Below are 27297 nucleotides of genomic sequence, written 5' to 3'. Positions count from 1 at the left end.
GGTGGAGTCATTTGGAAGGTCTTCCAAGGCCTGCGAGCTGGTGGACATGGTCACAGATGCAGGGTCCTCATGGCAGGGAGTCCGGTTTCCTTTGGTCAGTGCTGTGTCCTCAGCACCAGGAATTGTGTTCAGCACATCAATGGTCAGAGGTGCGTTTTAGATGTAGTGGGAAGGCTGGGCACGCTGGTGCTCACTGTAATCCAAGTGACTCGGGAGGCTGAGGCAGGAGGATTGCAAGTTTGAGGCCAGCCTCAGCAACTGAGTGAGACCCTGTCTGAAAGAATAAAAGAGGCCAGGGACGTAGCTTGATGGTGGAGTACTGGAGTACTCCTGGAGTACCCCTGGAGTACTGGAGTACCCCTGGAATACTGAAGTGTATATATATGTGTATATGAGTGGGCCAGTTGGAGATAGAGGCTGGCCGGCCAATGAAGAGGCAAGTGGGACAGAAAGGTAGCAGTCACACCATCTGGGGCTGCCTGCTTGTGGGTGTAGGATATGAAGGACTGGGACAGTCAAGTACCTGCCCCTCCCAGCCCCCACTCAAGGCCCAGTCTTGCTGACCATGTATAAAGGGTTAAAGAGATCACCAGGGCTTCTCTGAACATCTTTCTGGGTCTGAAACACAGTCACTGGCCACTGGCTGTGTCAGGTGCCCCTGCCAGTCTGGGGGAAGAGAAAGTGGGAGGGGGGCAGGGTCATGCAGGGTCATTGCTGCAGACAAGTCAGCTGAGAAGGACCAGGGTTCTTAACCTGGGGTCCCTACAGGGCTTCAGAGTGTCTGAGAGATTGATGTTATGTGCCAAGCTGTGGGCATGGGGAAGGGGCTCTCAGCTTCCATCAGAGTCTCAGAGGATGCTTGATTCAAAAGAAGGTGAAGCCAGGCATGGTGGCCCACACTGGGACTGCCTGTAATCCCAGGGGCTGGGGAGGCTGAGGCAGGAGGATTGCGAGTTCAAAGCCAGACTCAGCAACAGCGAGGTGCTAAGCAACTCAGGGAGACCCTGTCTCTAAATAAAATACAAAATAGGGTTGGGGATGTGGCTCAGTGGTTGAGTGCTCCTGAGTTTAATCCCGGGTACCAAAAAAAAAAAAAAAAAAAAGTTGGTGAAAATCTACCACTCTGAGAGAAAAGAGAAAAGAGAAGGAGAAAATGAGGGAAGAGGAGGACTGAAAAAGGGCAGGAGAAGGAGAATAGGAGAATTTGTATTTGTATAGATCTATATAAAAGTAATACAATGACATTATTAAAAAAAAAGAAAAAAGGAAAAGCTGGCTTGGTGGCTCACGCCTGTAATCCCAGTGACTCAGGAGGCTGAGGCAGGAGGATCACAAGCTGAAGGCCAGCCTCAGCAATTTAGTGAGACCCTGTCTCAAAATAAAAAGTAGTAGTTCGGAGGTAGAGTGCCCCGAGTTCAAAAAAGGAAATCTACCATACTGAACCCCTTTACCAGGCCCCTTCAAACGCAAACCAAGGACAGCAGCCATCTTTTGAATTCTCTGCCTGTCACTGGGCTGAGGACTGCCAATACAATACTGCATTTTGTCAGCCCTGCGTATGTGTGTGCGGCTCAGCAGGACGCCAGCAGGCAGGCTTCACCCCCTACTGCTGCTCCAGCCACTCTGGATCACTCTGCTATGCAGTGGGGTCGTCCGAGCCTGGGCCCTGTGCCTCCGCCCTCTGCCCTGTCCCCATGCACTGCGGAGGTTAGGCTGGCTGTGTGGGATCAGGCGTGGAGTAGTCAACCCTCGCAGGGCCTGCAGGCAGGGAGGACGGTCTCCTGCCTCCAGTTGCTTTCTTTCTCCTCCGTCTCCCGCCCCCCGAGTACAGGGTCACTTAACCACGGACCCACACCCCAATTCTTTTTTTGTATTTTATTTAGAGATAGCGTCTCGCTGAGTTGCATAGAGCCTAGCTAAATTGCTGAGGCTGGCTTTGAACTCAAGATCCTCCTGCCTCAGCCTCCTGAGCTGCTGGGATTACCGGCATGAGCCACTGCCCCCGACTGGGCCCTGCTTTTTTGGTGTCAGATTTTCTCCGTGGGGTCCTGAGTAGTCTGATTCCCAGCTCAGTACACGTGGCGGGGATGACCCCAGGCCTCCCTGCCCTCCCCAATCCACCCAGGTGCCACACGCAAAAGAGGCCTGTTCTCACCACGTGCCATCCGGGCACTGAGTGTTTATTATTAGAGTCCAATTTTTATCCGCACTGCGGAGAAAGAGGGAGGGGGAATAGAGAGGGGGGAACCCGGACCAGACCCCAGACCCCTCCCCCCACCAGAGCCCAGGGCATCTGCCCTCTTGGGCCAAGGAAGACGTTGTGAGATCCCTGAGGGCCCCAGGAGGAGGGGGCTGGGAGCTGCAGAAGAGGACTGGGGGCCTGCGTCCCTGCTGGTGCCGCGGCAGGGCCCTGGGCTTAGAGCCTGGCCGCCCTCCAAGGGCTGTGCCGCCCCTCGCTGGGAGCCCGGAGGAGGTTTTCCCTGGGCAGGCCCCGAGGGACCGCAGACATTTCCCTAAGCCTGTGACTCTGTGCTGTCCTCCCAGACGCCCACATGCTGCCCTCCTCTTGGTGGCGCCAGTGCCGCTGACCCGTCTCCCATCCCTCCCAGCTCCCCATGGCCAGCCTGGTCATCCGACTGTGCTGTTTTGCTCGTGGTCACATATTCCTGTGCCGTCTTCCGCCTCTCCATCTTGCACCTCCTGACCCGACCCTCTCTGACCTCAGGGTCAGATGAAGATGTGGTCTGCATCCCCACCTCAGCCACCCCGGAAGGCCTGGCTGGTGTGACTTGGTCCAGGACTGGGACGAGGACCCAGGGAAGAGCCTGGCCTGGAGAGATGGCACCTGAGGCTGGGGCTTCGGGGACTGCCCAGTCTGGGCCCTCCTGGGCCAGGGGAGAGGTTTGGGGAGGCCGTGGGACCAGCCACCAGCCCTCAGCCAGGGTCCTCCTCTCCAGCCTATGGTGGCACACCAAGAGTTAGGCCATTCTTCCTTCTGTCTAGCTTAGATCCAGCTTGCTGTATACCTCCTCGTCCGCCCAGTGAGAGAGAGAGGAGGGGTAGGGAGAGGAGGTCTGGCACCTTCCAAGATGTGCCTGGGCCTATGGGCTGAGGTGACACAGCAGACTGTGGACGGTGCCATTCTTTGGCAGTGGTCCCCAGCCTGGTGGCTGGCATGAAGCAGGAAGTGGGCAGGGTGATCCCTGTGTTCGAAACGGCTCTTTGTTCCCTGGACATGAAGGGTGGGCAGGAGGTGGGGGTGGGCACCCTTTCTGAGCAGCACAATCTGGCTCCTCCTACGGGCAGGGCGCCGGCCCTCAGGGTCTTCCCTGGTCCCATTTGCCCACGTGCTGGCCCCAGGACTTCTTTGTTGCAGTGGGGGGCACAACCCACCCCCACTCCAGGTCCTGGGGCCTGGCCTCTCCCTGCGCCAGGGGACCCCAAACTGGGTCTGTCTGGGCTCAGAAACCCCCACTCTCAGAGCTGCTCCGGCTTTGGTAGCTGGGACTGGGGGTCCGGGAGGGGCTGCGTGTGCGGCTGCGGGTCCCACGACTGTGGCTGCTGTAGCTTCCGTGGCTGTGGCCTGGGCTGGGGCTGCGGCTGGGACTCCTGCTTGAGTAGTCGCTGCTCAGGCAGCTGGAGGAAGAGGAGGGGCTGGGCCGGTAGTAGGGGATGGGACGCTTCCGGGCGCTGCCGGGAAGGAAGAGGGGATTACAGGTCAGCCAGGGCTCTGCCCCTTCTGGGCTCACTCAGACCCAGAGCCCCTCCAGCAGTGGCCAGGGCTTCCTGCCTCAGTTTCCCCTGAGCCCTGGCCTTAGAGCCATCCACGCCCTCCAAATTGAATTGGAATCACTTGCCAACACCATGCCGATCATTCGGTTTTCTCACCTGTCTGCCTGGAAAGGAGCCCAAGTTTCTGCCTGACCTGAGTATGGCTAATAATATTTGTGGAATGAATGAAACATTTTTGAAGGGGTCCTGGGGATTGAGCCCAGGAGTGCTCTGAGCCACATCCCCAACCTCTTTTTAAAAACTTGTATTTCGAGACAGTGTCTCACTAAGTTGCTGAGGCCGGCCTTGAACTCCCACCTCAGCCTCCCAAATCCTGAGATTACAGGTCTACACCCAGCTTTGAATGAAACTTTGAACAGAGCCATGTGGTGTCCTGTGTGTGCCTGTGTGCAACTGCGCGTAAACGTGAGGGGGTGGAACTTGTATCACGCGAAAGGCAAGCCCTCTTCTGCTGAGCCCCCTCGGCATGGCTTCTTTGTGAATATGGCAAACTCTACCTCTCTGTCACCTGTGGAAACAAGAATTTGGGCTTTTCAGGTAACTCGGAGGGAACAAGAAGGAGACCCTGGCCACTGCTGCTGTGCCCAAGGCCTGGCCCAACCCTACTGGCGCCCACTCTTCACTCAGCTACCGCCCGCTGGCCCGGAGTTAGTTTGAAGGCAGGAGGCTGTGACCCAGAGAAAAGAAAAGGGAGCGGTTAAGAGGGCTAGTGTCCCATCGCGGGGTTAATTCTGAAGAAGAAACAGGTGTGAGTTAGTGGGAGGAGGAGGCGCTGGGAGGGGGCTGAGATGGGGGCCATGGGAGGTGTGGAGGGTCTGCTTGCCTTAGGACCTCCAGCCGACAGGTGGTGGGTGTGCACTGTGTGGGTGTCCCAAGCTTAGCAGTCTGGCCTCTAGCTCTGGGGTGGGGGAGGAGGCAATACCCTCTCCTCCCTCCAGGACCAGGAAGAATAAGTTTGAGAATCAGCTCCGGCGGAGTTGGAATGGTTATGGGTACACATGGCAACGGGGACCCAGAGAGGCATGCTGGTCTCCCCAGGCTGCCCAAGGGAGCAGCAGAACTGGGCTCAGACTGTCAGTAATTCTGCACTCATGCCAGGCCAATTTCAAGGCTTAAGGGTGACTTTAACAAAGACAGACCACAATGTCATCTGGAGACCCAGGCCCAGGCCCCTCCCCTCCTAGCAGAGGCGCTCTGATCAAGGCTTCTGCTTAACCAGCCTTACATAGCTTGGGCACAGCATTCCTGGGCTGCCCAGGGTTCCTCCACAGCTGCCCCAGAGACCACACTGCTGTGCCCCCTCCTCCAATTCCCCAGGGGTTGGGAGGTTAGTGAGAAAAGGAGAGGCAGACAGACAGACAGCTGACCGGAGCCAGACCAGCTCACATGGCATCTCCCTGGCAGCCTGTGGAGAGGGGTCCACCTGGCCCCCAGGCTGGCCACAGGCCACTCAGCAGACTGGACCTTGAGATGAAGGAGAAAAGGAGACATTATTGCCCGGAGGCAGGTGTGGGGCAGGAAGAACTGGCTCCAGAGGGATGGCTGAACCTTCCAGAGCTGAACTTCATGCCTGCTGTCACCCACTCAGACTCACGTACAGAGCTTCCTGCCCTCCATGGACCTTCGGCCCCGCTGGGGACCTTTCCTTCTGAGGAAGCTGCTCCACCTGTCTCTGATCCCCAGCACCCCAGCCCTTTCCTGGATGGATCCTTTTCCCGTCACTGAACCCACCTCCGCTCCTGTCGCTGTGGCCCCTTCCCCGCCCTGCGCCAGGTTCCAGTTGGTCATTGGAGAAGGTCCCCAGGCCGGGCTGGTGAAACCTCATCCCCGAGGTCATTGGTCACTGACTCGGGTCAGTGGCCCCGGCCGAGCTCCCACGCCCCCCAGCCCCTCCATACCTGGTGATGCGCCGCGGCTCCATGAAGCTGGGCGAGTCGCGGCGCCGCTTGCGGATGGGCGAGTAGCTGCGCGAGCGGCGCCGTGCGCGGGCGGCCTCGGCCTCTGCGTGCCTCGTGCGGCCCTCTCCGTCTTTGTCCCTGTGGGGCCGGCCCGAGGTGAGCGACGTGACCGGGCCGCCCGGCTCCCCCAGCAGGGTCCCCTGCAGCCAGCGCCCCGGGTCGCGTCCACGACCTCTGCGGGGCGGGCGGGCACTCACCGGCCGAGGGTTTTCTTGGGCGACGGCGAGCGACTGGGGCTGCGGGCCCTCTTCTCCGCCGAGCGCGAGCGGGATTTAGAGGGCGAGCGGCTGGAGCTCCAGGACCGGGGGTGGGCACCCGGGCTGCGCGACGAGCTCTTCCCCTCCGGGCCGCCGCGCCTGCTGTGCGGGTCGGGGGACGGCGAGGTGCTGGCCGGCCGCGGGCGCGCGGGCCGCTCCTTCGCCCTGGAGGAGGGAGCACAGGGAGGGGGTTCGGTGGCCGGCGGGGCGCGGGGGGCGTCCTATGGGGAGGAACTAGGTAAGGAGGTGAGGAGTCAGTGCGGAGCGGAGGTTGCTCGGGTTTGGGGGGAGTGATCAGTGAGCCAACCCTGTGGACGGGGAGGGCGCTCCTGGGCTGGGGCGGGGGTGATCAACAGATCCGTCGGGGAGTTCGGCAGGGCGACAGTGCTCCCTGGGGTTTTGGATCAGTAACGGGGAGGGAGTTCCGTGGGGGCGTTGGGATCAGTGCAGGGAGCCGGGCGGCCCAGGAGGGAGGGCCACCTCCGCTGGAGGGTGGGCGGGGGGTGCGCGCCCAGGAGGGCGACCGAGGAGTGGGGAGCCCCTGGGTGGAGTGCTTGGCGGGCGCGGGCGGGCGACGGAGCAGGGGGCGCTCACCGTTTCCCGTGTCCGCCGTGGCCTCGCTCGGAGCCGGGCTCGGGCCCGGGGCCCGGGGCGCCTCCACCGCCCGAGTCGCTGCTGGAGTGGGCCCTGCTGAGCGAGCGCGACGAGCCCCGGGGCGGCGCGGGCCGGGCGCGCCGGCGGCCCCTGCGGCGGGGCGCGGACGCCGAGGACCGCGAGCGCCGCCGCCGCCGCCGCCGCCGCCGCCTCGCCCCGCCCGCCGCGCGGCCTCCGCGGCCCTGCGACGACGGGGCGGATCGCGGGCTCGGGCTGTCCTTCCCCCGCGCGGGCGGCGTGGGCGCCGCGGCCGCAGCCTTGTCGCGGGCCCTGGGCGAGGGCGAGCTGGGCTTCTGAGGGAGAGAGGCAGAGAGGGCGACGGACAGAGGCAGAGGCGGGGAGGGATGGGCCGGGGAGACAGCGCAGCGAGGTGGAAATGGCGAGATCGAGGATGGAGAGGAGAGGGAGGGAGGGAGGGAGAGAGACAGAGAGAGAGAGAGAGACAAGAGAGAGAGAGAGAGACAGAGAGAGAGAGAGAGAGAGAGAGAGAGAGAGAGAGAGAGAGAGACAGAGAGAGAGAGCGAGAGAGAGAGAGACAGAGAGAGAGAGACAGAGAGAGAGAGACAGAGAGAGAGAGAGACAGAGAGAGAGAGACAGAGAGAGAGAGAGAGAGACAGAGAGAGAGAGAGAGAGAGACAGAGAGAGAGAGACAGAGAGAGAGAGAGACAGAGAGAGAGAGACAGAGAGAGAGAGAGAGACAGAGAGAGAGACAGAGAGAGAGAGAGACAGAGAGAGAGAGACAGAGAGAGAGAGAGAGACAGAGAGAGAGACAGAGAGAGAGAGACAGAGAGAGAGAGAGACAGAGAGAGAGAGACAGAGAGAGAGAGAGAGAGAGAGAGAGAGAGAGAGAGAGAGAGAGAGAGACAGTGCCAGGGAGACGTGAGAGAAGCGGAGAGGGAAAGTCGGAGACAGGCAGAGGACAGAGCCAGCGAGAGAGCGAGAGAGTGAGGGCGAGAGCGGGCGGGCGGGGTGGGGGGAGAAAAGGAGAAAGGGCTGTCACCGGGCCCAGGCCGAGGGCTGCCAGTCCCGGAGCATCGCACACACGGTTCCCCGCGCCTGCCCTGCCTCTGCCTCTCTGAGTGTCCACCTTCTGGCCTCAACAGTGCAGCTCATGCAGGATTCTCGGCATGCAAAACACAAGAGGGACGGAGCGGTGGGGGGGCTGCAGGGGAGGGGGCTCTAGGACGGGCACCGGGGCTGGCATTGACCCCGCATGGGACGGACGATTCCCGGCAGAGAGAAGAGAGAGGGCGGCACCGGGAGGCCCGGCCAGGGCCAGCCCACCAGGCCAGGCCCCCCAGCGCAAGGGGGTGGGCAAAGGAGATGGAGGGGTCACACGGCACACAGATGGGGGAGGGGCGGGGCGGGACAACTGAACTCAAAACTGAACCGAAGAAAGGGAGGAAAAACAGAAAGAAAAAAAAAAAAAAAAAAGAAAAAGAAAAAAAACAAAAACAAAAACAACCAAAAATCCACAAATGTCATTAGATACCAAACTCAAAACCAATGATCTCCTGGGGAACCTGACAGTTTTCTGTTAATATTTTTCTTTGTTTTCCGGCCCTGCAGAGAGCTCTGGAGCTGTCAGTAGCACCCGACTGTCTTTCTGTTTCTCTCTTTTCTTTTCCTTTTTCTTTTCTTTTCTTTTTTTTCTTTTCTTTCTTTATTTTTTTTTTTAAGTTCTGATTTTAAGTCCCTCTTGGTTAACGTCCACTTACCAAGAAAGTGGCACTTCCTCCTTTAGTAGGTAAGGTGTGTAAGAGAAGGGAAAAGCGTGGTAGCATAAGTTCATCATTAGATTCACAAAAATGCAAGAGAGATAGAGAGAGAGAGAGAAACGCCACCACCCCACTCTCGGCCTGAGAAGAGGCCATGCTGCCCTGTAGGGAGAACTAGCAGCGCAGGGCTCCCCAGGCCACTGGGCACCTCTTGGCTGACTGCCAGGTAGAGATGCCAAAGTGTTTTCATTTTTCTTTCTTTTTTTTTTTTTTCCAAAAGTAGAGTTAGGACATGGGGCTCAGGATACAGAAAACCAGAAAGGGCACCTGGTACCGTCAAAAGGGCCGTGGCTGGGGACCAGAGGTTTTAGAGCCTGCCACTACCTCACCAAGGGACACTGTCCAAGTCAACTTTCACAACCTGGGCCTCAGTTTCCCCATCCACAAAGTGAGTAGGTTGACTTTTGCTTCCTGATGTCTCTTCCAGGGCAAATGTTCCAGGATTCTCTGTGTGACCTGGACCACCCTCCCCACCCCTCTCTCTGACAGGAACTCACTGGGAACTGACCCCTCCTCCTGTCCTTGGGCCCCCATGTCAGAAGAGTTGATGATGCTTGTTTGTTTGTAGGCCTGTCCCCACCACCTCCCCAGGCACCACTACCAACTTGACTTTGAGCACCTCCAGGGCTGACTTGGTATCTGGTTTAGCTCCTTAACACCAGTTTTTAGCATAAAACTTGGCAACTAGTAAAGCGTCAGTTCCCCTTGCTGAGAAAGAATTGCCCTCAGAGGCAGGTGGAGCCAGGATGTGAGCCCCATTGGTGAACAGGCACAGCCAGCTAGTGATTGGTGCCTGAAGCAGCAAGGAACACCAGCCACAGCTCGTGAGAGTCATGCCCAAAGTCAGTGGGGCCATGAAGACCTCTCTGGGGGAGCCTGGTGTCCCACTCGGGGCAGAGGCAGGCCTAGGTGGGCAGAGTGCATGTGACCTGCAGGCAACTTGGCTCTCCTGATCCCCTGCTCAGCCCTCACCCTAGGCTAACAGAGCTGAGGTTGGGTTGTTCAGCCGTGGCCCCTGTGAGATGGCAGTTCCATCCTCCCTCCAGTGGGGCCTCGCCACTCCCACGTCCCAGACCTGGCTTCTCTTGTTCAGCTTTCTTTTCCCTCAAGAGGAGGCAAATGAGAAAGATGTCTCCAGGATCCTTAAATGTGCCCTACGCCCTGGATGGTCAAAGTGGACAGATACCAGGTGAGGGAGCCTCAGGAAGCAATGCCGGGTAGCCCACAGCCCAGGTGGACACTGGAGCCCTCCTTCAACACCTCTGCTTGCTACTCTGGTCAAGGCATCAAGGTGAGCGGGCAGAGTACTTAGGAGTCAGGACCCGGATGTGAACCATGGTTCCAAACCAGAATCTGGATCTGAGCCAGCAACTTTAAACTCAAGGGAAGGTACCAGCAGCAGGGAGAGGAAGATTAAGGCCATTATGTTCCTTCCCACAGATAGGCAGAACCCTCTCATCTGCCCACTGTCAGGCTGGAAGTGAGATGCCGTGGGGGTTAGAGGTTACACCCAACAGTGGTGCTGCCCCAACCTTGGGGTCCAAGCCTCTGGGCCAGGGCCCCTGGGCTGAGCTGGACACTTCCTGCTTGGTAAGTCTTGCAACCTGAGCTCCGCCCACATCCCTTTCATCTCCTCCAAACAACTGACCTGTCCCAGCCCAAGGTGATAGTAATTGGCAAAGTGAGATATCTTGGGTTCAAGGGGATTCAAGTTTGCTATGAGGCTTTTTGTAAGTGACCTTACTGTGGGGGGAGGGTCTCAGTTTCCCCACTGGTAAAAAGCGGGTAACTGGAGTCTCTGCCCAGTTGGCCTATAAAGGGACTGTGAGATATGGTACCCTCACAGATTAACAGGGTCAGAGCAGTGCAGGAAGGCCTGGGGCCTCTTGGGGGTGACCCCAGAGGCCCAAGAGGCAAAGGATGGGAAAGTGTTACTGGGTACTGTGGCAGATAGAGCTTTCCCAGGGGTGGGGAGGCAGGGCAACTCTCAGGCCAAACAGGTCCTTCTCACCATCCCTCCAGAAATCCTCTTTTCTTGCCTCCCTGGTACCAGGGATTGAGCACTTTACCACTGAGCTACATCCCCAGCCCCTTTGATTTTGAACAGGGTCCCTGCTAAGTGGCTCAGGCTAGCCTCCTGCCTCAGCCTCCCATGTGGCTGGGATCACAGGCGTGTGTCCCATACCTGCTTCTTCCTGAAGTCCTCAATAACAGGATCACCAGGATCTGCCAGAGGCTGAGCAGCATCCTCAGTATCTAGGTCTCATTCTTTTCCCAAGTTGAAGGAAGAGGGGAGGCCAGACCCCATGGGATTCCTTACTCCACAGCTGGATGGCACTGTGGGGTCTAGAGACTCCCCAGTGACTTCTAGGAAGCTTGCTCTTTTTTCTTTTTCTTCCCTTCTTAGTGCTTCCTTCCTCCCTCCCTTCCTTCCTCCCTCTTGCCTGAACCTCCTCTCCCCTCCTCCTCCCACCTCCCACAGCAGCCTGGCTAGGGCCCATGGCTCCTCTGCCCTCAGCTCCAGGTTGCCCCTCCCCAGCCCCTCCCGGCTTCTAGTGGAGTCGGGGTCACTCCTCTGTGATCTCACAGCAGCTCTCGCTTCCTTCTGTGTGGATGGGGACCAGGCTGTGCCAGGGCTGGGGCCACTGTGGTGAGTGGGCGCTGCCCACCTGAACTCCACTGCTTCCGCTGGACAAGAAGAGGGCTCTGCCAGGCTTCCAGCCTGAGGGGTGGGGACCACAAACCCAGGTCTGCCTGCTCCTCTCCTGGCAAAGACACCCAGCAGAGGCCTGGCACGCAGGAGGGCCTCTGCCAATTTGCTTAGCGTGCAGGTGAATGACCTAGTGAGTGAGTGGCAGATGGGGGCCTTGCCTTGGAGGCTCTGACCCTGCTACCACTTGCTAGCTGACATTTTTCTTTGGCTCCTGTAAGAAAAACTTGAGGGGAAGAGGCCATGGAAGGATGCAGAAAGGGATGGCATGCTCACCTGATCCTGGGACTCTGAGGGGCAATGACAGGAAGCACCTGGATGCTCATGCCTGCTCCCCACAGGGCTCAGACACCCACTGGCCTCTCCCTCAGTGTTCACCATCCCTCTCATGGGGTCCTGGGCACCTGAGACCATCCTGCAGGATGGAGCCTCCAGGCCCCACCAGGCTGGGACACTGCCCCTGTCCGACTAGCAGCACGTCTCCCTCAGGAAGAACAACCATATTGTCCCCCTCCTGGCACCACCCAGGCCTGCAAGAATGTTCTGAATGGGTGAGCACCCAGCACCGGCCCTGGATAGGTGTGGGGTGGGGAGGAACAGCCAGGCCTTCCCTTTTCAGAGCTGAGGCTGGAGGCCCCCTGAGGCCTCACAGTGGATGGCTAGGACACCACATTTCTGTAGCCCCTTCTGGGGTCCCCAAAGGCCTACTTCTGACTTGCTACCCTCAGTGTGGCTGAATGAGCACTGTGAGGAGAGCCACAAGTCTCAGGCCCTAAGCCTGGTTCTACCTCGACCCCTTGGGGGACCCTGGCCCCTAGTGACTGTCCCTTCTGGATCATTCTTCACCAATGGACGCCATTAAGCTGCTTGGATTCAGAAGATGTAAGGATGCTGGGGAGTTGGGGGGAGGGTTGTCCAAGTTGGTTAGTGGCCCAGGCAGGGGAAAGTGAGCTAAGAGTCCACCTCATCCCCCAAGTCGCCCTGCGGAGACTTTGCCAAATAGGTCCTCAAAGTCCTGCAGCTGCTTCCGGTCCACTCCCCCCCTGAAGTTACTCTACCATCACATCCAAAAGATGGAGCTCAATCCTAGTGCCTGTGGGTGCCCAGAACCCTGTGGCTCCTACCCCCAAGTTCCATCCTCCTGCCAGTATAGGACCTGCACTGAGCCTGGTGCAGTCACCCTGACCAGGGCTCTTTGCTTGTGTCTGACCTCAGTCAAAACTTCCTCCAGGATCCGGAGGTCAAGAGGCTCAGCGCATCGGCTCTACCATTGCCTATTGCCCAGGAGGACCCCGAAGGCCAGGGGTGACCGAAGCCCCAGGGACTGGCAGGGATGAAGGGGAGGGGATTAGAAGCTACTCCAGACAGCAGAAATCAAATTGGCTCCACCGCAGCGCACAGTTCCAGAGGGGACACACACTTGGATGCTACACCACACAGAAATGCATTCGGACAACAGAATGGAAAAGAGGGGGACGGAGGGGGCTCGGGCGGGCAGAGGGCTCAGAGAGGAAGAGGAAGGAGGAAAGGAGGCGAGATGAACTAGGAGAGGCATGGGGGGCGGGGCGTTGAAGAAAACCAAACGACAAACCAGGAGACACAGATTTGCAGCTCATTTGGAGAAAGTGCAGGTTACAAATGAGTAGTCACTCAAATAAAGAAAAGGGAGGAAGAGAAAACCAACCGGAGCCAGGTTGAGAGAGAGAGAAAGAGAGAGAGAGAGAGAAAGAAAACCACATTCAAACCAAGCAGAGTGGCGGGGCTTGTCTGAGATGGAGCGGGAGAGCGCACAGCGGAGCCGGGATACCTACCTTCTCAGTGGTCAGGGACGGGATGCAATAATAAAAAAGAAAAGAAGGTCTCCGCATTGGGAATGCAGAATGGAGCCAGGGCGGTGGCGAGACTGCACTCCCCCTCTGAGCCAGCAGGTGGGCAGTCGGGGGTGGGGGTGGGGGTCTGGGCCCAGGGATGGGAGGGGGCTCTTGCCCAGCCAGTTCTGTTCACTTTTTTAAAACCACAGGTTTTGATAGCCAAGTTTTCCTTAACTCCTTACACCACAGAACCTTCCAGAGGGCATGCAGGAAGCAGCTGATGGAAGCAGAATCACAGGGTGGCGAAAGAGATGCTAGTAGCATGGGAGAGAGGTCCTGCCCAGGGAGAGAGACAGAGAGGAAGAGAGACAGACAGACACAGAGAGACAGAGAGAGGGAGGAGAGAGACGGAAGGACAGAAACAATGACAGAAGGAAACAGACACAAAGAAGCAGACAGACAGGTGGACCAGACCAAGAGAAGAAAGAGAAGCTGAAGCTGTTTGCACAAGGCCAGAGTGGACAGATGTGCGGAGGGCGGGTGTGCATTTAAAAGGGAAGACAACCACGGGTTCAGCTGGAAGGGCGACTGCTCAGATCAACCCCAGGCCCTGGCCCGCGGGCACTGGCTCCATTTTAGCAAAATTCATCCCTCTTGCTTTCTGGCTTCGCCCTGGGAAACAAGGGACACATCCTGGAAGAAATGCCAAGCCGTCACCTCCTATTCTGATTGCCCTGCTGCAGCTGTGGCCTCTGCTCCTCCCAGGGAGGCAGGGCAGGGAGGGCCAAGGGGCCTCTTGTTGAGGTCACTGGAGGCCACCCACTGAGGAATGAAATGTGGGGCAGAGACGTCTCTGCCACTGTCACCAAATGGTGCCCCCTCTGAATCTTCCCTGACACTTTTTTCTTTTTCAGTGCTGAGGTCTAAACCCAGGGCCTCGTGCACGTGCAGTGACTACTCTACCACTGAGACACAGCCCGGAGCCCTTCCTTGACCCTTCTAATGCCAGAGAAAGATGGAGCCAAGGCCAAAGTCAAGGTGGTCCCACTTCTAAGAGGGCAGACTCTGAACACCCTTCATGGCCAGGGTGTTGGACCTTGAGTAGGTGAAGCTAGCACCAGCCTTGCCCATGGAGGCTGGAGGGAGTCTGGCAAAGGTTTCACGTGGCACCAGACCAAAGGGATTTTTCCCATGAGGTTCATGAGGTCCCCTGCTTGGCATCTTACTCTTCCATCCCACGCTGTGTGTCCTTGAGTGGCTCACTTCCCTCTCTGTGCCTAATTATCTGTTTCCCTGTCTGTATGTGAACTGGGCAGTGAGTAACTGAAGCAGCATAACAGAGTGAGCTTCTGGAACATGGGGCTACCTGTGCCCTGGCCCCAGTCCCAGGGAGTTGAGAGGACATAGAGCATGCTCTAGACCTCTGAGGTTGTGTGTGGGAAGGCTGGTGCTGAGACAACCAGCATCCTCCCCCCAAATCCTCGGCCTCTTGCTCAGGGCTCCTGGCATGTTCTTTCCATTTACTACCTTGCTACAAAGTGTCTAGAGGTCAGAGGGTTTGGGTCTACATTTTTTTTTTTTTTTTTTTTTTTGGCAGTAGGGACTGAACCCAGGGGTACTTAACCACTGAGTCACATCCCCAACCCTTTTTATTTTTATTTTAAGACAGGGCCTCACTAAGTTGCTTAGGGTCTTGCTAAATTGCTGAGGCCAGCTTTGAACTTACGATCCTCCTACCTCAGCCTCCTGAGCAACTGGGAATACAGGTGTGTGCCACAGTGCCTGGCTTGGGTCTACTTTTGATTTGCCTCTAAAAAACTGTTTGGCTGGACGTGGTGGCCTATGCCTATAATTCCAGCTATTCCCCACTACTTGGGTGACTGAGGCAGGAGGATCGAAAGTTCAAAGCCAGTCTCAGCAACTTAGTGAGATTCTGTCTCAAAATTAAAAAAAATAAAAAGGGCTGGGGATGTGGCTCTGTGGTTGAGCACCCCTGGTTCAATCCCTGATACCAAATAAATAAATGAATAAACCAATCCAAATTAAAAAAATAGAAAGGGCTGGGAATGTAGCTCAGTGGTAGTCTTGGAGTGCCCGTGGGTCAATCCCCAGTGTGGGGGAAGGGGCATAAAGCTGTGTGAACTTGACCTCTCTTGATTGCAGTTTCCCCTTCTGTAAGCAGAAACCCAGAAATCTCCTTGTCTTTTTTTCTCCCAGAAATTCCTTTGGATTCAGCCCTTGCCTAAGATGGAAACCACCACTTCAGTGGCCTCAGTCTCAAGACTATTAGGAATTGTTCTTTGGCCTGGTGTCTGGCTTCGAAGTCTGTACTTGAGTTAAACTCTGGTGCCTTCAGACCCTCCCCAGGGTTTGCTAAGGATCTGAAACCTGACGCTGACCACTGACGGCTAAGCAGCTGTTCCTCCCAGCCCCCCCCCATCAGGCCCATCCTGAACTGTCATCCTGAACTGAATTGAGGAGTCACGGGAGATCAGGGTGACCCAGGACAAGCAAGTCTCTTTTCCTTGCTGGGTTTTGCAGCTTCTTGCCAAGTTTCTATTAGAGACTAAGAAGCACCCATGTTGTTAATTTAAAAGCGGCAACAGTTCCAGTGTGTGCCCTGGGGTGCCCTGGGGTTGAGAAGAGGGGAGGCTGCTGTTGATTTGGCAGGAATCAGTGTGGATATCATTTCTGCTTAGCATTATCTTCCCTTTTAAATTCTGATAACGAGGGGAAAATAAGTATAGAGAGAAATGTATATGATTAATGTTCACTTAAAATTCAAAACCATCTCTGCATTAGGAAGAAAGGTTCCCACAGTAACACACACAAAAGCAAAATTCTAGAACAACACAGGAGATGGGGTGGGTGGGGGGAACAACCCAGAGAGATAGTTTGCATTTCTGTACGCTACACAAGGAAAAATGAAATCAGAAAGGAAAAGGAAATACGAACAAAAACAAAATAACAGGAAAAATGACATAAACTTCCCCACCCTCTTCCCTTGCCGGCTAAACAAGAAATGGAATCACAATATTACCACGTTTCAAATGGGAGGCTAAAAAACAAACAAAAACATAGACGGGGTTAAAAAATGTTGAGCTTTGCTTTCTTTTTTTCTTTTTTTCATTTGTTTCTCTCTCTCTTTTTTTTTTTTCTTTTTTTTTTTTTTTTTTTTTTTTTTTTTCTTTTTTAAGGTAGCGTCCAAGAATCCCACCCCCAGTACTTTGGTCCAGAGACTTATTTTTTGGTAGTTGTCATTAATGGTCTAGTCTGTGACACCCAGCCTCCCATCTCGCCTCTCTGGATGGGAAAGAATTGGCCTCATTTCACTCCTCCAAAAGTATTTTCAGGCAAGGAGGAGATGCAAGGGCAGGTTAGAAACCCAGATGTTCAAGACCCCAGATCTCCCAGGCCTTCGGATAGGAATAGGATTGAGGGTCAACGCTCCAAGCAGTGCGAAAGCACCAGCACCCGGGACACTCCTGGGGCCACATCAACACTCCCGGGACCCACATTTGGGAGGGAAAAGAGATTTGGGTGCTGCGGAGGCTCCCTCCCCAAGGCTAGGTCCTCTTCCCCACCCAAATGCCCATGGAGGTATTTTGTATGCAGGAGCCCAGGACTCTTGCAAGGGTGGGTAGTTGCTCAGAACTCCAGAGCCAGGGAAGGGACCAGAAATGGGAAGGGGTTTGCAACCCTGGTCTGAGACATTCTGTGCTTGTGTCTCTCAGGAGACCCCACGAGGTGGCGTTTGGGGTTCAGCAGGCTGTCTTAGCCCGGCCAACTACACTGCACTGAGGAGTCACAGGAATGACCACACTGTGCTCAGGCATGTGAGGGTGGCCACACCCATTTCTGGCTTTGCCCATCAGCTCCAGGGTCTGTGGTAGCTGTTCCTGCCACAGGTACCCTCAGCCACCCTTGCATGCCCTCTCCCACTGCCAAGGCAGATACAGGGCCTTCATGAGCTCTTTCCCCTGTAGCCCAACCACATCCCAGAAGTCAGTCCAAGAGCCTGGATCTTTTCCAGGTGGGAAAGGCTAGAGACAGGTAACGTCCTTCAGTAAAAATCAACACTGTGGCCAAGAGACCTTAGTCGTCTGCCCTTGCCTTTCCTCTGAGGCCGCAGGGGAAGGGTGTTTGAGAAAAGAAAGGGATGGAAGGAAATAGCCAAAAATCAAAACGAAACTGACCAACATGGACACGTTCGCTGCTGAGACCTGAGGTCTGTGGAGCGCAGCTCTCCCCCTCTGGCTGCAGCTTCTGGGGCAGTCTGTGGGTCTGGGGAGGAGCCTGCAGGCCTCTCCACCCCAGGTCCCAGAGTTTGCCCCATCTTTCCGAGGGGCCTCAAGCCTGTACTCTATAAGCCACAGACACGAGGGTCTGGGAGAACCCCCACCCCAGCCAGCCCATCCACCAGCTCCTGCCCTCATCACCCCCGCCTATCGCTCGGGAGGTGATTGAGTCCCTCCTGGAGGTCAGGTGGGGACAGTTTTGTGGGCGGTGTTGGTGGGGAGCCCCTGAGGGTGGGCTACCTGGGAAGTGTCTTAGGAGGGACAGGCGGTGGGAAGTGGGACAGTAGATCTGAGACACCTGTCCACGTGTGGACAGTGCCCGGAAGAGGCAGATTCTCTGGGGCGCAGGGATTTTAAGAAATGCAGTTTTGTCGCGGCACAGGGACTGAGATGGGCAAGGGACCTGAGAGAGGTAGAGGGGCGAGTAGGAGCAGTGGGGCAGGGGACGGGCTCAGAGAGGGGGCAAGGGCTTGGTGGCGGGGAGAGAGGATCTGGGCCCCCCGTGATGTCCGAGGGCGCTCCGGGTTCTTGACTCCAGTTCCTGACTGCGACTCCTACCAACGTCCCTTCCCGCTCCCCGCAGTGTGCCTGGGGGGAGGCAGAGAACTTTGTTCCTCCCCAGTTGTGTACCAACGGAGTGCCTGGATGCTCAGCCCCTGCCTGGCCTTCGGTTCGCCAAGTTCAAGGGTGGCCCAAGCTCGCAGGACCCCCGCACTCTGCCACTAGGCCAGGTGGGCACAACAACCCGGGCACTCCTGGAGACTCCGGTGCCGCGACGCCCTTGGCGGGGTGTGGGCCGGCGGGCGCAGGGGAAGGGAGGAAGCAGCCCCGCCCCTTTGACACACTCGTGTCCCCGCCCCTCTGGCGACCACACCACCCCCGAACGGCGCATCCCGCGCGGCGCGGGACCCCTCCGAAAAACCAAGCGTACGTACATCGGGCGGGCTGTGCGCTGAGCCGGGGCGGCCACGGTGCGCTCCGCTCCGCTGCCTGCTGCCGCCGTTCTGCTGGGGCGACCCCCATTCACTGCAGCCCGACGGGGAAGGCGACCGGCTCCCGCTGGACCGCTGGCTGCCCGTCTTCCGCCCATCGTCTCGGTGCTTGGGGCTCAGCCTGGGGGGTGGGGGCATGGGGGAGCCCGCGTGGGACGCCCCCTCTGCAGGAGGCCGCTCCCCCGCACTCAGCGGGGACACTCCCACCCTCCCTTTGAACCTGAACTAGCCACAGTGTCATGATTGTCATTGCTTCAGGTATGCGGACCCTCAGCTCTTCCTGCAGGTGGGCACCTGAACGCCCCTGGCCAACTTCTACCGACTGATCAGTTGATGTCCGCCCACCAGCCCTGCCAACCGGCCTGGGGGTGCTTAATCTGCAACACTCCCTCCCTGCAACCCCTCAAAAAAGGGGAAAAAAATGCCGAGCTGACGCCCACCTTGAACCCTCCCAGGGTTAAGCCTACCTGCCAGGTGATCCGGAGTCACTGAAGTGCGAGGACAGCGAGGGGCTGGGAGAACTGCCGCTGCTGTGGCGGTGGGATCTCCGGTTCGGGGACTCTGCGTGAGGCCTGGGTGGGGGAGGGGAATCAGCCAGCGCCTGAGCTCTGCCCACCTTAGCCCTGGGGTTTCCTGACCTGCCTGCAGGGACCGGGTGAAAGTCTGATGGAGGCCACTGCAGATCCCGCTCCCCGTGGCCGCCTACAAAGCTAACCCAAAAGGGGTTAGTGCTGGGGCAGAGGCCAGCTGGTCCCTAAGGTCATATGTGAGAGTTTGGAAAAGGCGCCTTTCTTCCCCAGGCAGTCCCAGCTTCCAAAGATCTCGCCATCCCTCATCTGGTGCTCTTGTGACTTGAGGGTGGGGAGGGAAGGGGGGTCACAAAGATTAGGTTGGAAAGGACCCTGGACTGGGAGACAATGGCCTGGGTTCCAGCTGTGCCACTGGCTCACCTGGGGCTCCTGGCTTCCTCTCTGGGTCTGGGATAAATCCCATCTGGGCAAGGTGAGCACCATGGGTCAGCTCTCTTTGAGGCCTGATTCTGTGATGCTAAAAGGCTAGTTTGCTGCCTGCGGAGAGGGGAGGGGGGCTCACCTCTTCCTCTCTTTGTTCTTTTCTTTCCGTTTGCTCTTGGGGCTTCGAGATCTGTAGGAAGCAGAGACCAGGCCTGAGCAGCACAGGGGTGCATGTGGCCTTGGAGTTCTGGAGCAGAACTGTGCCTGGGTCTGGCCTGAAATGTGTTCCTCCCAGGGCCTGAGCCTCCCTGACTGGCAGGGACCTACCATCCTGTCATGCTAGGGTGCTTCCAGGTCCCAAAAGGAAAAGAGGGTTGTTTTGGGGGGATCTGGCAGCATCAGGGCTCAAGTCTACCAGGAATGAAGATGTGACTTGCCTTGCCTTAGGAGATCTCTTGGGACAGGTCACCTAATGAGCTACTGTGGTAAGATGGCCCCTCATACCTTTTTTGTGCCCCTATGCCCTGTCCTTTCAGGCCGTGATCAGGCCCTGGGCCAGCTCACCTGGGCTTTGGGATAGGGATGTTTCTCTTGGTGTGATTGCCTTGCCTTTCAGTGACTTCTGGATCCATTCCAGTGACTTCTCCCCAAAGTTGCCCACCCCATCCCATACAGCTCTCTGGGGCATCTCCCCCATCCCCAGCACCTTCTGCTTCTGATGCAAAAAGTTCAAGAAGTTTCCTCAAAGGTCTCAACCTGCCCCAAGTCCCCATAGGTGCTACCCTCCCTGATGCCACCTCTCAGCCTGTCCTCACTGGTGACACTAGATTCCTTCAGTCCTTCTGATCCCAGAATGAAGCAATGCAAAGAAAGATGACATGCCTTTCCCTCAGGAGCAGATGGAGTGGAGGCAGGCCCAGGAGGCGAGGGTTTGAGCTCTGGAAGCTGCGCGCCTCCTGGCGACCTCAGTCTTCCCATGAGCTGGCCTAGCCCTGTTCACTTCCAGTACCCATGCTGATGGCGGCCACCCGGGACAGGAGGGGCCCATAATGACCCAAAGGCTTGGGTGGCAGGTGGGTGGGATGGAGGGAAGACAGGAAATTGGGGAAACTGCAGGGGAAGGAGCAGTGTTGCCAATGGTCTCAGGCACTTGGCCCTCCTCAGGGCTGCTGGAAGGAGGCCTGGCTCTGAAGTCAACCGTGGGAACATAACTGCCCCACAACTCCGGTCCCAGGCACCATCCTCCCCCGCTGGGCTGAGTTTCCTACTTTCTTGGTATCATCTCTGTGCTCCCCCTTGGCCATTCTGGGGCGTCTGCCTGGGCCTTTCCTCTCTTCTCCTCCTTTCCCCTCCCCCAATATGTCCTGAATAAGCTACTGTCCTGCTTACAGCACCCATGCTGGCCTGGGTGGACGCAGCTCCCTGGCCTGGCAGTCAGACCTGCAGGGGACTGGTACCTGCCCCTCAGAAAGGCCACCTCTAGCCCCAGTCTACCCACTGTTTCCTGCATGCACTGAGCCCTCAACGCTCTTTCCTTCCGCCTGGCATCTGCTTTCCCTGCACATCTGGGGTCATCTCAGACACACCCCTTGGACACTGGAAATTCTTGGGGCACCCATGTCAAAAGTTGATTCCTGGAGTAGACAAAGGTCGCAGAGAGTTGGTGTGCCCACTACTCCCCTCCACCCCCTGGCTCTGGGAAGCAGTCCCAGAGTTGGAGGCTGGAGCTGGACCGGACCCATGACCCCCTCCCCCATCATTGTCATGGCTTCCTGTGGGCTTCAGGGACCCTACGCCCCTGTCCCTGTGCTCCACACGGCACTGCTCACCTGTGCCGCCTCTTCCTCCTGGACCCGGAATCAGACCTGTACGGTGATAAAGGAGTTCTCCTGAGCCGGCCTGGCTTGACCTGGGGATCCCAGTCCTGGGTGCAGGGAAGTGAGGGGAGGCCGGGGTGGGGGGCAGTAGGGTACCTGTCTCTGCGGTGCTTCTTTACACTCTTCTTTTTCTTGCGCAGGGGTGAGGCGCTCCCACAGCTGTGGACACAGGGGTGGGGTCTAGTGAGCTGGGGAGGGGAGCTAGAAATGACTGTAAAAGCCTGGGGGCCTGGGGTATGGAAGCTGGGAGTGGGATTCTAGGATTCTAACTCCCCATTGTGGAGTGACCCCAGGTCCAAAGACTGGATTGTCAAGGTCCCTACAGGTAGTCATCCTTGGTCCCCGTTACTCTTCTGGGTCCCTTGGCATTATAAACTAGGGTGGTTGAAACCCAAAGGTTAGGGCTTCCAGTGGTGGGATTCCCAGCCTTGGTGGGGAAAAGCTGGCACATTGGCAGTGTCCAGAGTCCAGGACCTAAGATGTCTGGCCTCCTATCTGCAGGACGGCTTTGGGGTCCCCCCCACCCACTGACATGCCCCACCCTGGGCCCCAACCTGCCCACCACCTTCATTACTGACCTGCAGTCTGACTCTATTCTCCTCTTTTTGCTGAGGGTAGATGTCAGGAGAAAGGACAGATAGACATGTTAATCGGGGCCCTAGGGTCTCACTCAGGGCAAGGAAGGGGGGACAAAGACATGGGGGAAGGACATATGAGGGAGCTCACATTTGGGGTGGTGGGTGCAGAAACCTTGGGGGAGGGTCAGGGGGATGGTAACATGGGAGGGAAGGTTGGTGTGTCGGGTTCTGGGGGGTGGGGTCTCGGAGAAGGGAAGGGGCTCAACGATGGGCGGGGCCTAGCGAAGGGGAGGAGCTGAGTGAGGGGAGGGGGTGAGTAGTGGGAGGAGCTGAGACAGGGCAGGGTTCACAAATGGGTGTTGCTCACGGACAGGCACCTCCGCCCTTCCCGCGCCCGCCCGGGGCCCTGTGCCTCTCTCACCGGCTTCTCCGGTGGCCGCCTTTCTTTTTCTTCTTTTTCTTGGGAGGGGGCGACGCTGAGCTGCTGGACCAGTGCTTGGTCCTGGGCGAGAAGGGGCGCGGGGCGGTGAGCGGGGCGGCCCCGCGCTGCCCTCCCCCCCGCCGCGGCGGCCGCTCACCTGTACCCCCGGTGCCCGCGGTAGCAGGCGGCCGGGCAGTCGCAGTCCACTGGGCCGTCGTCCTCCTCGAAGGGCGCGTACTCCAGGCCCGGCTCTGTGCCCTCGGTTGGCCGCGGAGTCTCCGCCACACTGCCGGCGACAAGGACGCTGACCACCTGCCCGCTGCCCGTTCTTGGACGCCGCGCGCTCACCTGGCCCCGAGGTCCTTGGGGTGCAGCGGCGGCTCCAGGGAAGGGCCTGGGAGGCATGAGCCGGGGCGCGGGATCTGCGGTCCCACCCTTCGAGACCAGGCGGAGATTTGGGTAACCTAACCCGGCTCTGCCCTTCTTGGTCCCCAGCCTACGGGGACAAGGTATGCCAAAGAGAAAGAGGAGCACCCAGGCGTCCACTTAGCCCTCATCCCTTGTAAGTTCTACCCCTCTCAGGCTGCCCTCGCTCCTGAGCCCCTTCCTCACCGAGTCTCCTCCTATGCCCCCGCCCCCTCACTGAGCCAGCTGTTGACCCCTGTGTCTGTGAACCCCCGCTGCCCTATTCCGGAGCCCCTCCCCACCCTCCTTCCCTCACTGAGCCCCACTCTCGCCCCCTCCTGAGCTCCCCTTCGTTGACATCTGTCTTTCTGAGTCCCTGATCCCCTTACCCCCTGCTGATGGCCCGTGTCTCTTCCCCTCCTCTCCTCCTCCTCCCGCCCTGGCCTCAGCCTCTGAAATATTCATAGCCTCTCCTCTGCAGCCTCCTGAGGCCTCGCTGCTCTTCTCCCGCTGCTGGGCTGTCCTCATCAATCACCCGCCAGCGGCGGAGGGTGCCAGCCTCGGCACTCTGCGGCTTCCCGCACTTGCCATCCGTCTTGCAGAAGTCCCTGCTTATGTCAGCAGGGACCGGCCACCTCTCGTCCCTGCTCAACTGTGGAGCCCCTAGTCCTTGTCCGCCACGGATGTTTGTCGCTCCCCGTCTTTCTCAGGGTGTTGCCCTTGTTTTCCTGTCTACAGGCAGCTGGGGAAGAGCGTGGGTTTCGGAAGCCTCAGACAAGCTCTCATCATGCGTCGTCGCTGAGCCACTGTGTGGCCTGGGACCTGTCATATGCCCTGCCCCCTCCCCCCTCTTGATGCTGGGCATTGAACCTAGGGCCCTGTGCACGCTAGGCAAGCAGTCTAGCCTGGAGCTACACCCCAGCCCTGTGAGGCCCTTCTCTGCACTGCTTCTCCAAGATGGAGTGATAACTGTTACAGGACTTTTGGGGAAATTCACAGAGGTAATGAATGCTGGACATTTTTTTTTTTTTTTTCCTAAAGAAGCTTACAAGTGGCTTTCCAGAGGCCTGGCATCACTAGAATGGGTTCCAGGGGGTGAACCCTCGTCTTCCATTTGTCATCCATAGTGGCTCAGATGGGGCCCCTCCTAGGGGGAGGCTCAGCCCTGGTTTCAGGAGAACTGCCTTCTCTCCTGGGTGCCGCCCACTTGGCTCACCCTTCTGGGCACAGCAGGAGGGAGGCCAGGGCTTGAAGGCAGAGTGTTAAGGATATGAGCTTTGGATTCACACAGGTGGGTTTGAATCCAGGCATGACTGGGCTGACAGATGGAGGTCCTTATCTCTGCAAGGAGGAAAAGAATGTCCCAGCTTTGAGCAGAGGATTAAGTAGCATCTCTCTGTGAAGCCCCCGATAGGAGTCCTGGCCTGTGACTGTTCTGCCTGCACCTGGTAGCCACTGTCAGGCAGGGGTCCTCTGTTGGCACCTACACACCAAAGCCTCTTCCAGGGAGAAATGACACAGCGGTGCAGAAAAAAGAGACGGAGCGAAAGGAGGCAGGTCACAGGTATGGGGTGAAGAAGAGTCTTAGGGGACCAGTCTCCAGCAAGGCACCCTCTAATTGACCATTTAAAGGCCAATTTGGTAAGAAAAAATGTAACCCAAATATGACAGGTTTATCTAGCCTTGAGGCCAGTCTTAAGACTGTCGTCCAATTCCCAAACACCCAGCTGGCCCTGACAGCCTTGGAGTCACATGGTGGTAGGGAGGTTTTTCTGGGGTGATGGAGGAGAGACTCATGTCATCCTCCTGCCCCCGCAGAGTCAAACACCCCCACATCCCTTCATTCAAACCTCTCTGCTTCTCTCTGGGTTGCTTTTCCTGAAGCCAGTGGCCTCCTACCTCCTGTCCCTGTCCTGGAATCTCCAACTCCCTCCGCCTGTCCAGCCCTCTGTGCTCCTAGGGCCCATCGCCCACTGCACAGCTCCTCATACACAGGAATGTCTGACACATAAAATATAGTCTTTAGCGACATAAGGGCACCTCAGATAGTATGTGGGTGAGCCAGTTGGGGAGGGAGCTTCAGTTGATCCTGACGCGAACATGCTGAAGGTTATTTACAAAATAAAATAGCTCAGTCTGGGTTGCACCTCCTGGAGGACATTTTCTTCCCACCCTCTACTGCCTCCCCCATCCACCCTCTTAGACAGGGTGTCTCTCACTTTCCTGTCCCTGCTAGATGGAGACTGTTGGGGTCTTATCTGCTGGGGAGCATTGGAGGATGAGCTTAAGGTAAGCAGGCTCAGGATGGGCAAGGTCTCAAATCCTTCATCTTCTTGGTTTTTTTTTTTCCTTTGGTTTGTTTTTTTTTTCCAGTGCTGGGGATTGAACCCAAGCCCTCACACATGCTAGGCAAGTGGTCCACCACTGAGCCATGTTCCCAGCCCTGTGCTGGGAGTTCCAGGGATAAAAATGGATGTGGACTGAGGCTTCTATTGCTGGTTTTGTTTGTGGTCCTGAGGCTCAAACTCAGGGCTTGAGCATGCCGACCATGTGCCCTGCCACCGAGCTACCACCTCAGCCCCCTTTGCTGCTTTGCTGGCTTTGTGCTCCTGGTTCCACTACATCTGTTTGAGGGGGGTTTCCACAGGGCTAGAACCCCAGGTTCTCTTTTCTTGTCCCTGTACCCATTTTATAGATGGGAAAACAGACCCAGAGAGAGAAAGGACTAGTTCCTGTAGAGTTGGGACCTTTAAGGCAAATATTAAGTTCAGCTGTGCAACTGGCCTATTTTTTTTTTTTTTTTTCGAGTACTAGGGATTGAACCAAGGGGTGCTTAACCACTGAGCCACATCCCCAGCCCTTTTCTGCATTTTAGTTTGAGACAGGGCCTCGCTAAATTGCTGAGGCTGGCTTTGGACTTGTGATCCTCCTGCCTCAACCTCCTAAGCAGCTGGGATTACAGGCATGTGCCACTGTGCCCAGCTACACCTGGCTTTGAGAATTCACGGGCAGACAGGACAGCCCTTGAATTTGCTGGTGGGCCTTCCCTGCCATAGACTGTATCCAGAGCTGGGCTTTTAGCTTGACCCTCCCTATTTCATGGGGACAGCTGTGGATGTGTGCACCACATGTGTTTAGCATTTTATGCTCTTAAGTTCATGTTCGTTACCTAGCTGACCCTCATCATGTCTACGGAGTGGGCAGAGGAGGTGGCACCCCACTGTGCCAACAAAATGAGCCTCGAAGAACTGGCCAAAGCAGGTGCAGTCTGCTGCTGAGGGACAGAAGATGTACTGTGGTGGGAACAGAGCCCTACGAGGACATGTTGGTCCTGCCACCCAGCAGAGCTCAGACCCTGGAGACCTCATGTCACATGCTCTTCCTTAGCCAGCAGTGTTGCTAATTAACTTCCGCTGGTTCCCATTAGCCTGGAGCATCACGGCCAACAGGCTGATGAACGCATCTAGAAAGAGGGGGGATTCCTGGCACAGGGTCTGCCCTCTCTGCCCAGTCACTCAGCCTGCGTGCCAGGACTGTCACGGACCTTGGTTAGAGTGGGAACAGGAGGGATCAGCTCTAGCACCACATGGTGAGCTGCTGCCTGTTATAATTACAGCCCAGGTGACAGGCACTCTCCGATCAATTAGCATGTACTCATCGCATTTGATCACTGGGTGCTCTGTGACACGGGGACCATCATTAATATTCCCATCTTGTGGCTGAAACAAGGAGGAACAGAGAGGTCACACTCTGTACAACATCAGCTACGCTGGAGTGGGGAGGGGGGAAGCCTGGCATTTGGTCCTTCTGTTCATGTGAGGAAGCAGCTTATGAGTACTGTTTTTCACAAACTGTCTTTCCCAGGATTTTGTTATCTAACTATGAAAACAATGTTTCTTAAAGGTTGTTTGTTGGACTGGGGAAGAAATAAGAATCGAAGGCAGCCAGGAGAAGCACAGGAAACACTGAATGTGCTCAGAAGAGGAGAAGAGGCAATTTTTCCCCCAGAGAGATCAGCAATGTGGTTTTTAAAGGCCGTGTGTATGGTGGGTGTGTGTGTATACTTGAACAGGTGTACTTGAACCCATGTGGAGGGGGCTAGAGTGTTTGGGGGCTGGGGTCCAGAATAAAAGTGGAAACGTGCAGGACTCGGAGGAACAGCAAGCAGTCAGGCTGGCCGATGCCAAGAGGGGAGATGGGGCCGGGGCTCCAGAGCAGGGAGGTTGTACACCAGGCAAAGGAACCCAGGCTTGGTCTCATGGGTGCTAAGGAGCCACAGGTGGCTAAAGAGGACTCTCCACATCCAAACAACCTCCAGAGCCAAAAGCTGCTCTGTTTTCGGCACCTCACTCCTTCTCCCCTTCACCTCCCCCACAACCCAGTTTAAGTCCAGCTGTCTTGTTAGTGTCTCTGCAGTTCCACCTCCTAAAGGGAAGAGTTTCCAAACACCTGCTCATCTCATTCCACTTGATCCCCACCATCTATGGAGTCGTATCTAGACACTGCAGTAGCATGATGTTCTGGTGTCCAGTAAGGAGGGTGGACTACAGAGGTGACTGTCATAAGGAGCTGTCACTCAAACCAGTTAACCTAGGGAAGAAGGACAGCCCCTGGGGACAGAAAGCTCCAGAAGTGACCCTGCCCCTGTCATGAAGCCAGCCTGTGCTCTTATAGTCCTTCAAAGCCCCCAGGGTGGTCTGGCTTTGTCATTTAAATCTAGGAGGGCATCAAATTTCTCCATGTCCCCATAGTCTACAAGGGGGGGAGTGTGAGGTACAAAGGAAAGAAACAGGGACTGCTGGAGGTCAAAGGG

General features: G+C 57.0%; 1 protein-coding gene across 2 annotated transcripts in view; it reads right to left on the bottom strand.

The window, feature by feature from the left end:
- Positions 1-2160: 2160 nt before the first annotated feature.
- Srrm3 (serine/arginine repetitive matrix 3) overlaps positions 2161-27297 on the bottom strand; it is a 54322-nt gene continuing 29185 nt past the window's right edge. Inside the window, exons 4-16 of one of the 2 annotated variants that reach the window (XM_047534121.1) lie at positions 22237-22365; positions 22080-22160; positions 21659-21688; positions 21177-21239; positions 21033-21068; positions 19343-19393; positions 18718-18822; positions 18194-18371; positions 8380-8399; positions 6602-6951; positions 5948-6172; positions 5691-5828; positions 3490-3690 (exon numbers count right to left, since the gene is read on the bottom strand). In XM_047534121.1, the coding sequence (XP_047390077.1) occupies positions 3629-3690; positions 5691-5828; positions 5948-6172; positions 6602-6951; positions 8380-8399; positions 18194-18371; positions 18718-18822; positions 19343-19393; positions 21033-21068; positions 21177-21239; positions 21659-21688; positions 22080-22160; positions 22237-22365 (1468 nt within the window). In that variant the 3' untranslated portion in view covers positions 3490-3628. Of the gene's footprint in view, positions 3691-5690; positions 5829-5947; positions 6173-6601; positions 6955-8379; positions 8400-18193; positions 18372-18717; positions 18823-19342; positions 19394-21032; positions 21069-21176; positions 21240-21658; positions 21689-22079; positions 22161-22236; positions 22366-27297 lie in introns of both variants that reach the window. The other variant, XM_047534120.1, reaches the window with a different exon arrangement.

Source organism: Sciurus carolinensis, chromosome 18 (assembly GCF_902686445.1).
Source record: "Sciurus carolinensis chromosome 18, mSciCar1.2, whole genome shotgun sequence".
NCBI lineage: Eukaryota > Metazoa > Chordata > Mammalia > Rodentia > Sciuridae > Sciurus > Sciurus carolinensis.
This window is presented reverse-complemented; position numbering and strand designations above follow the sequence as displayed.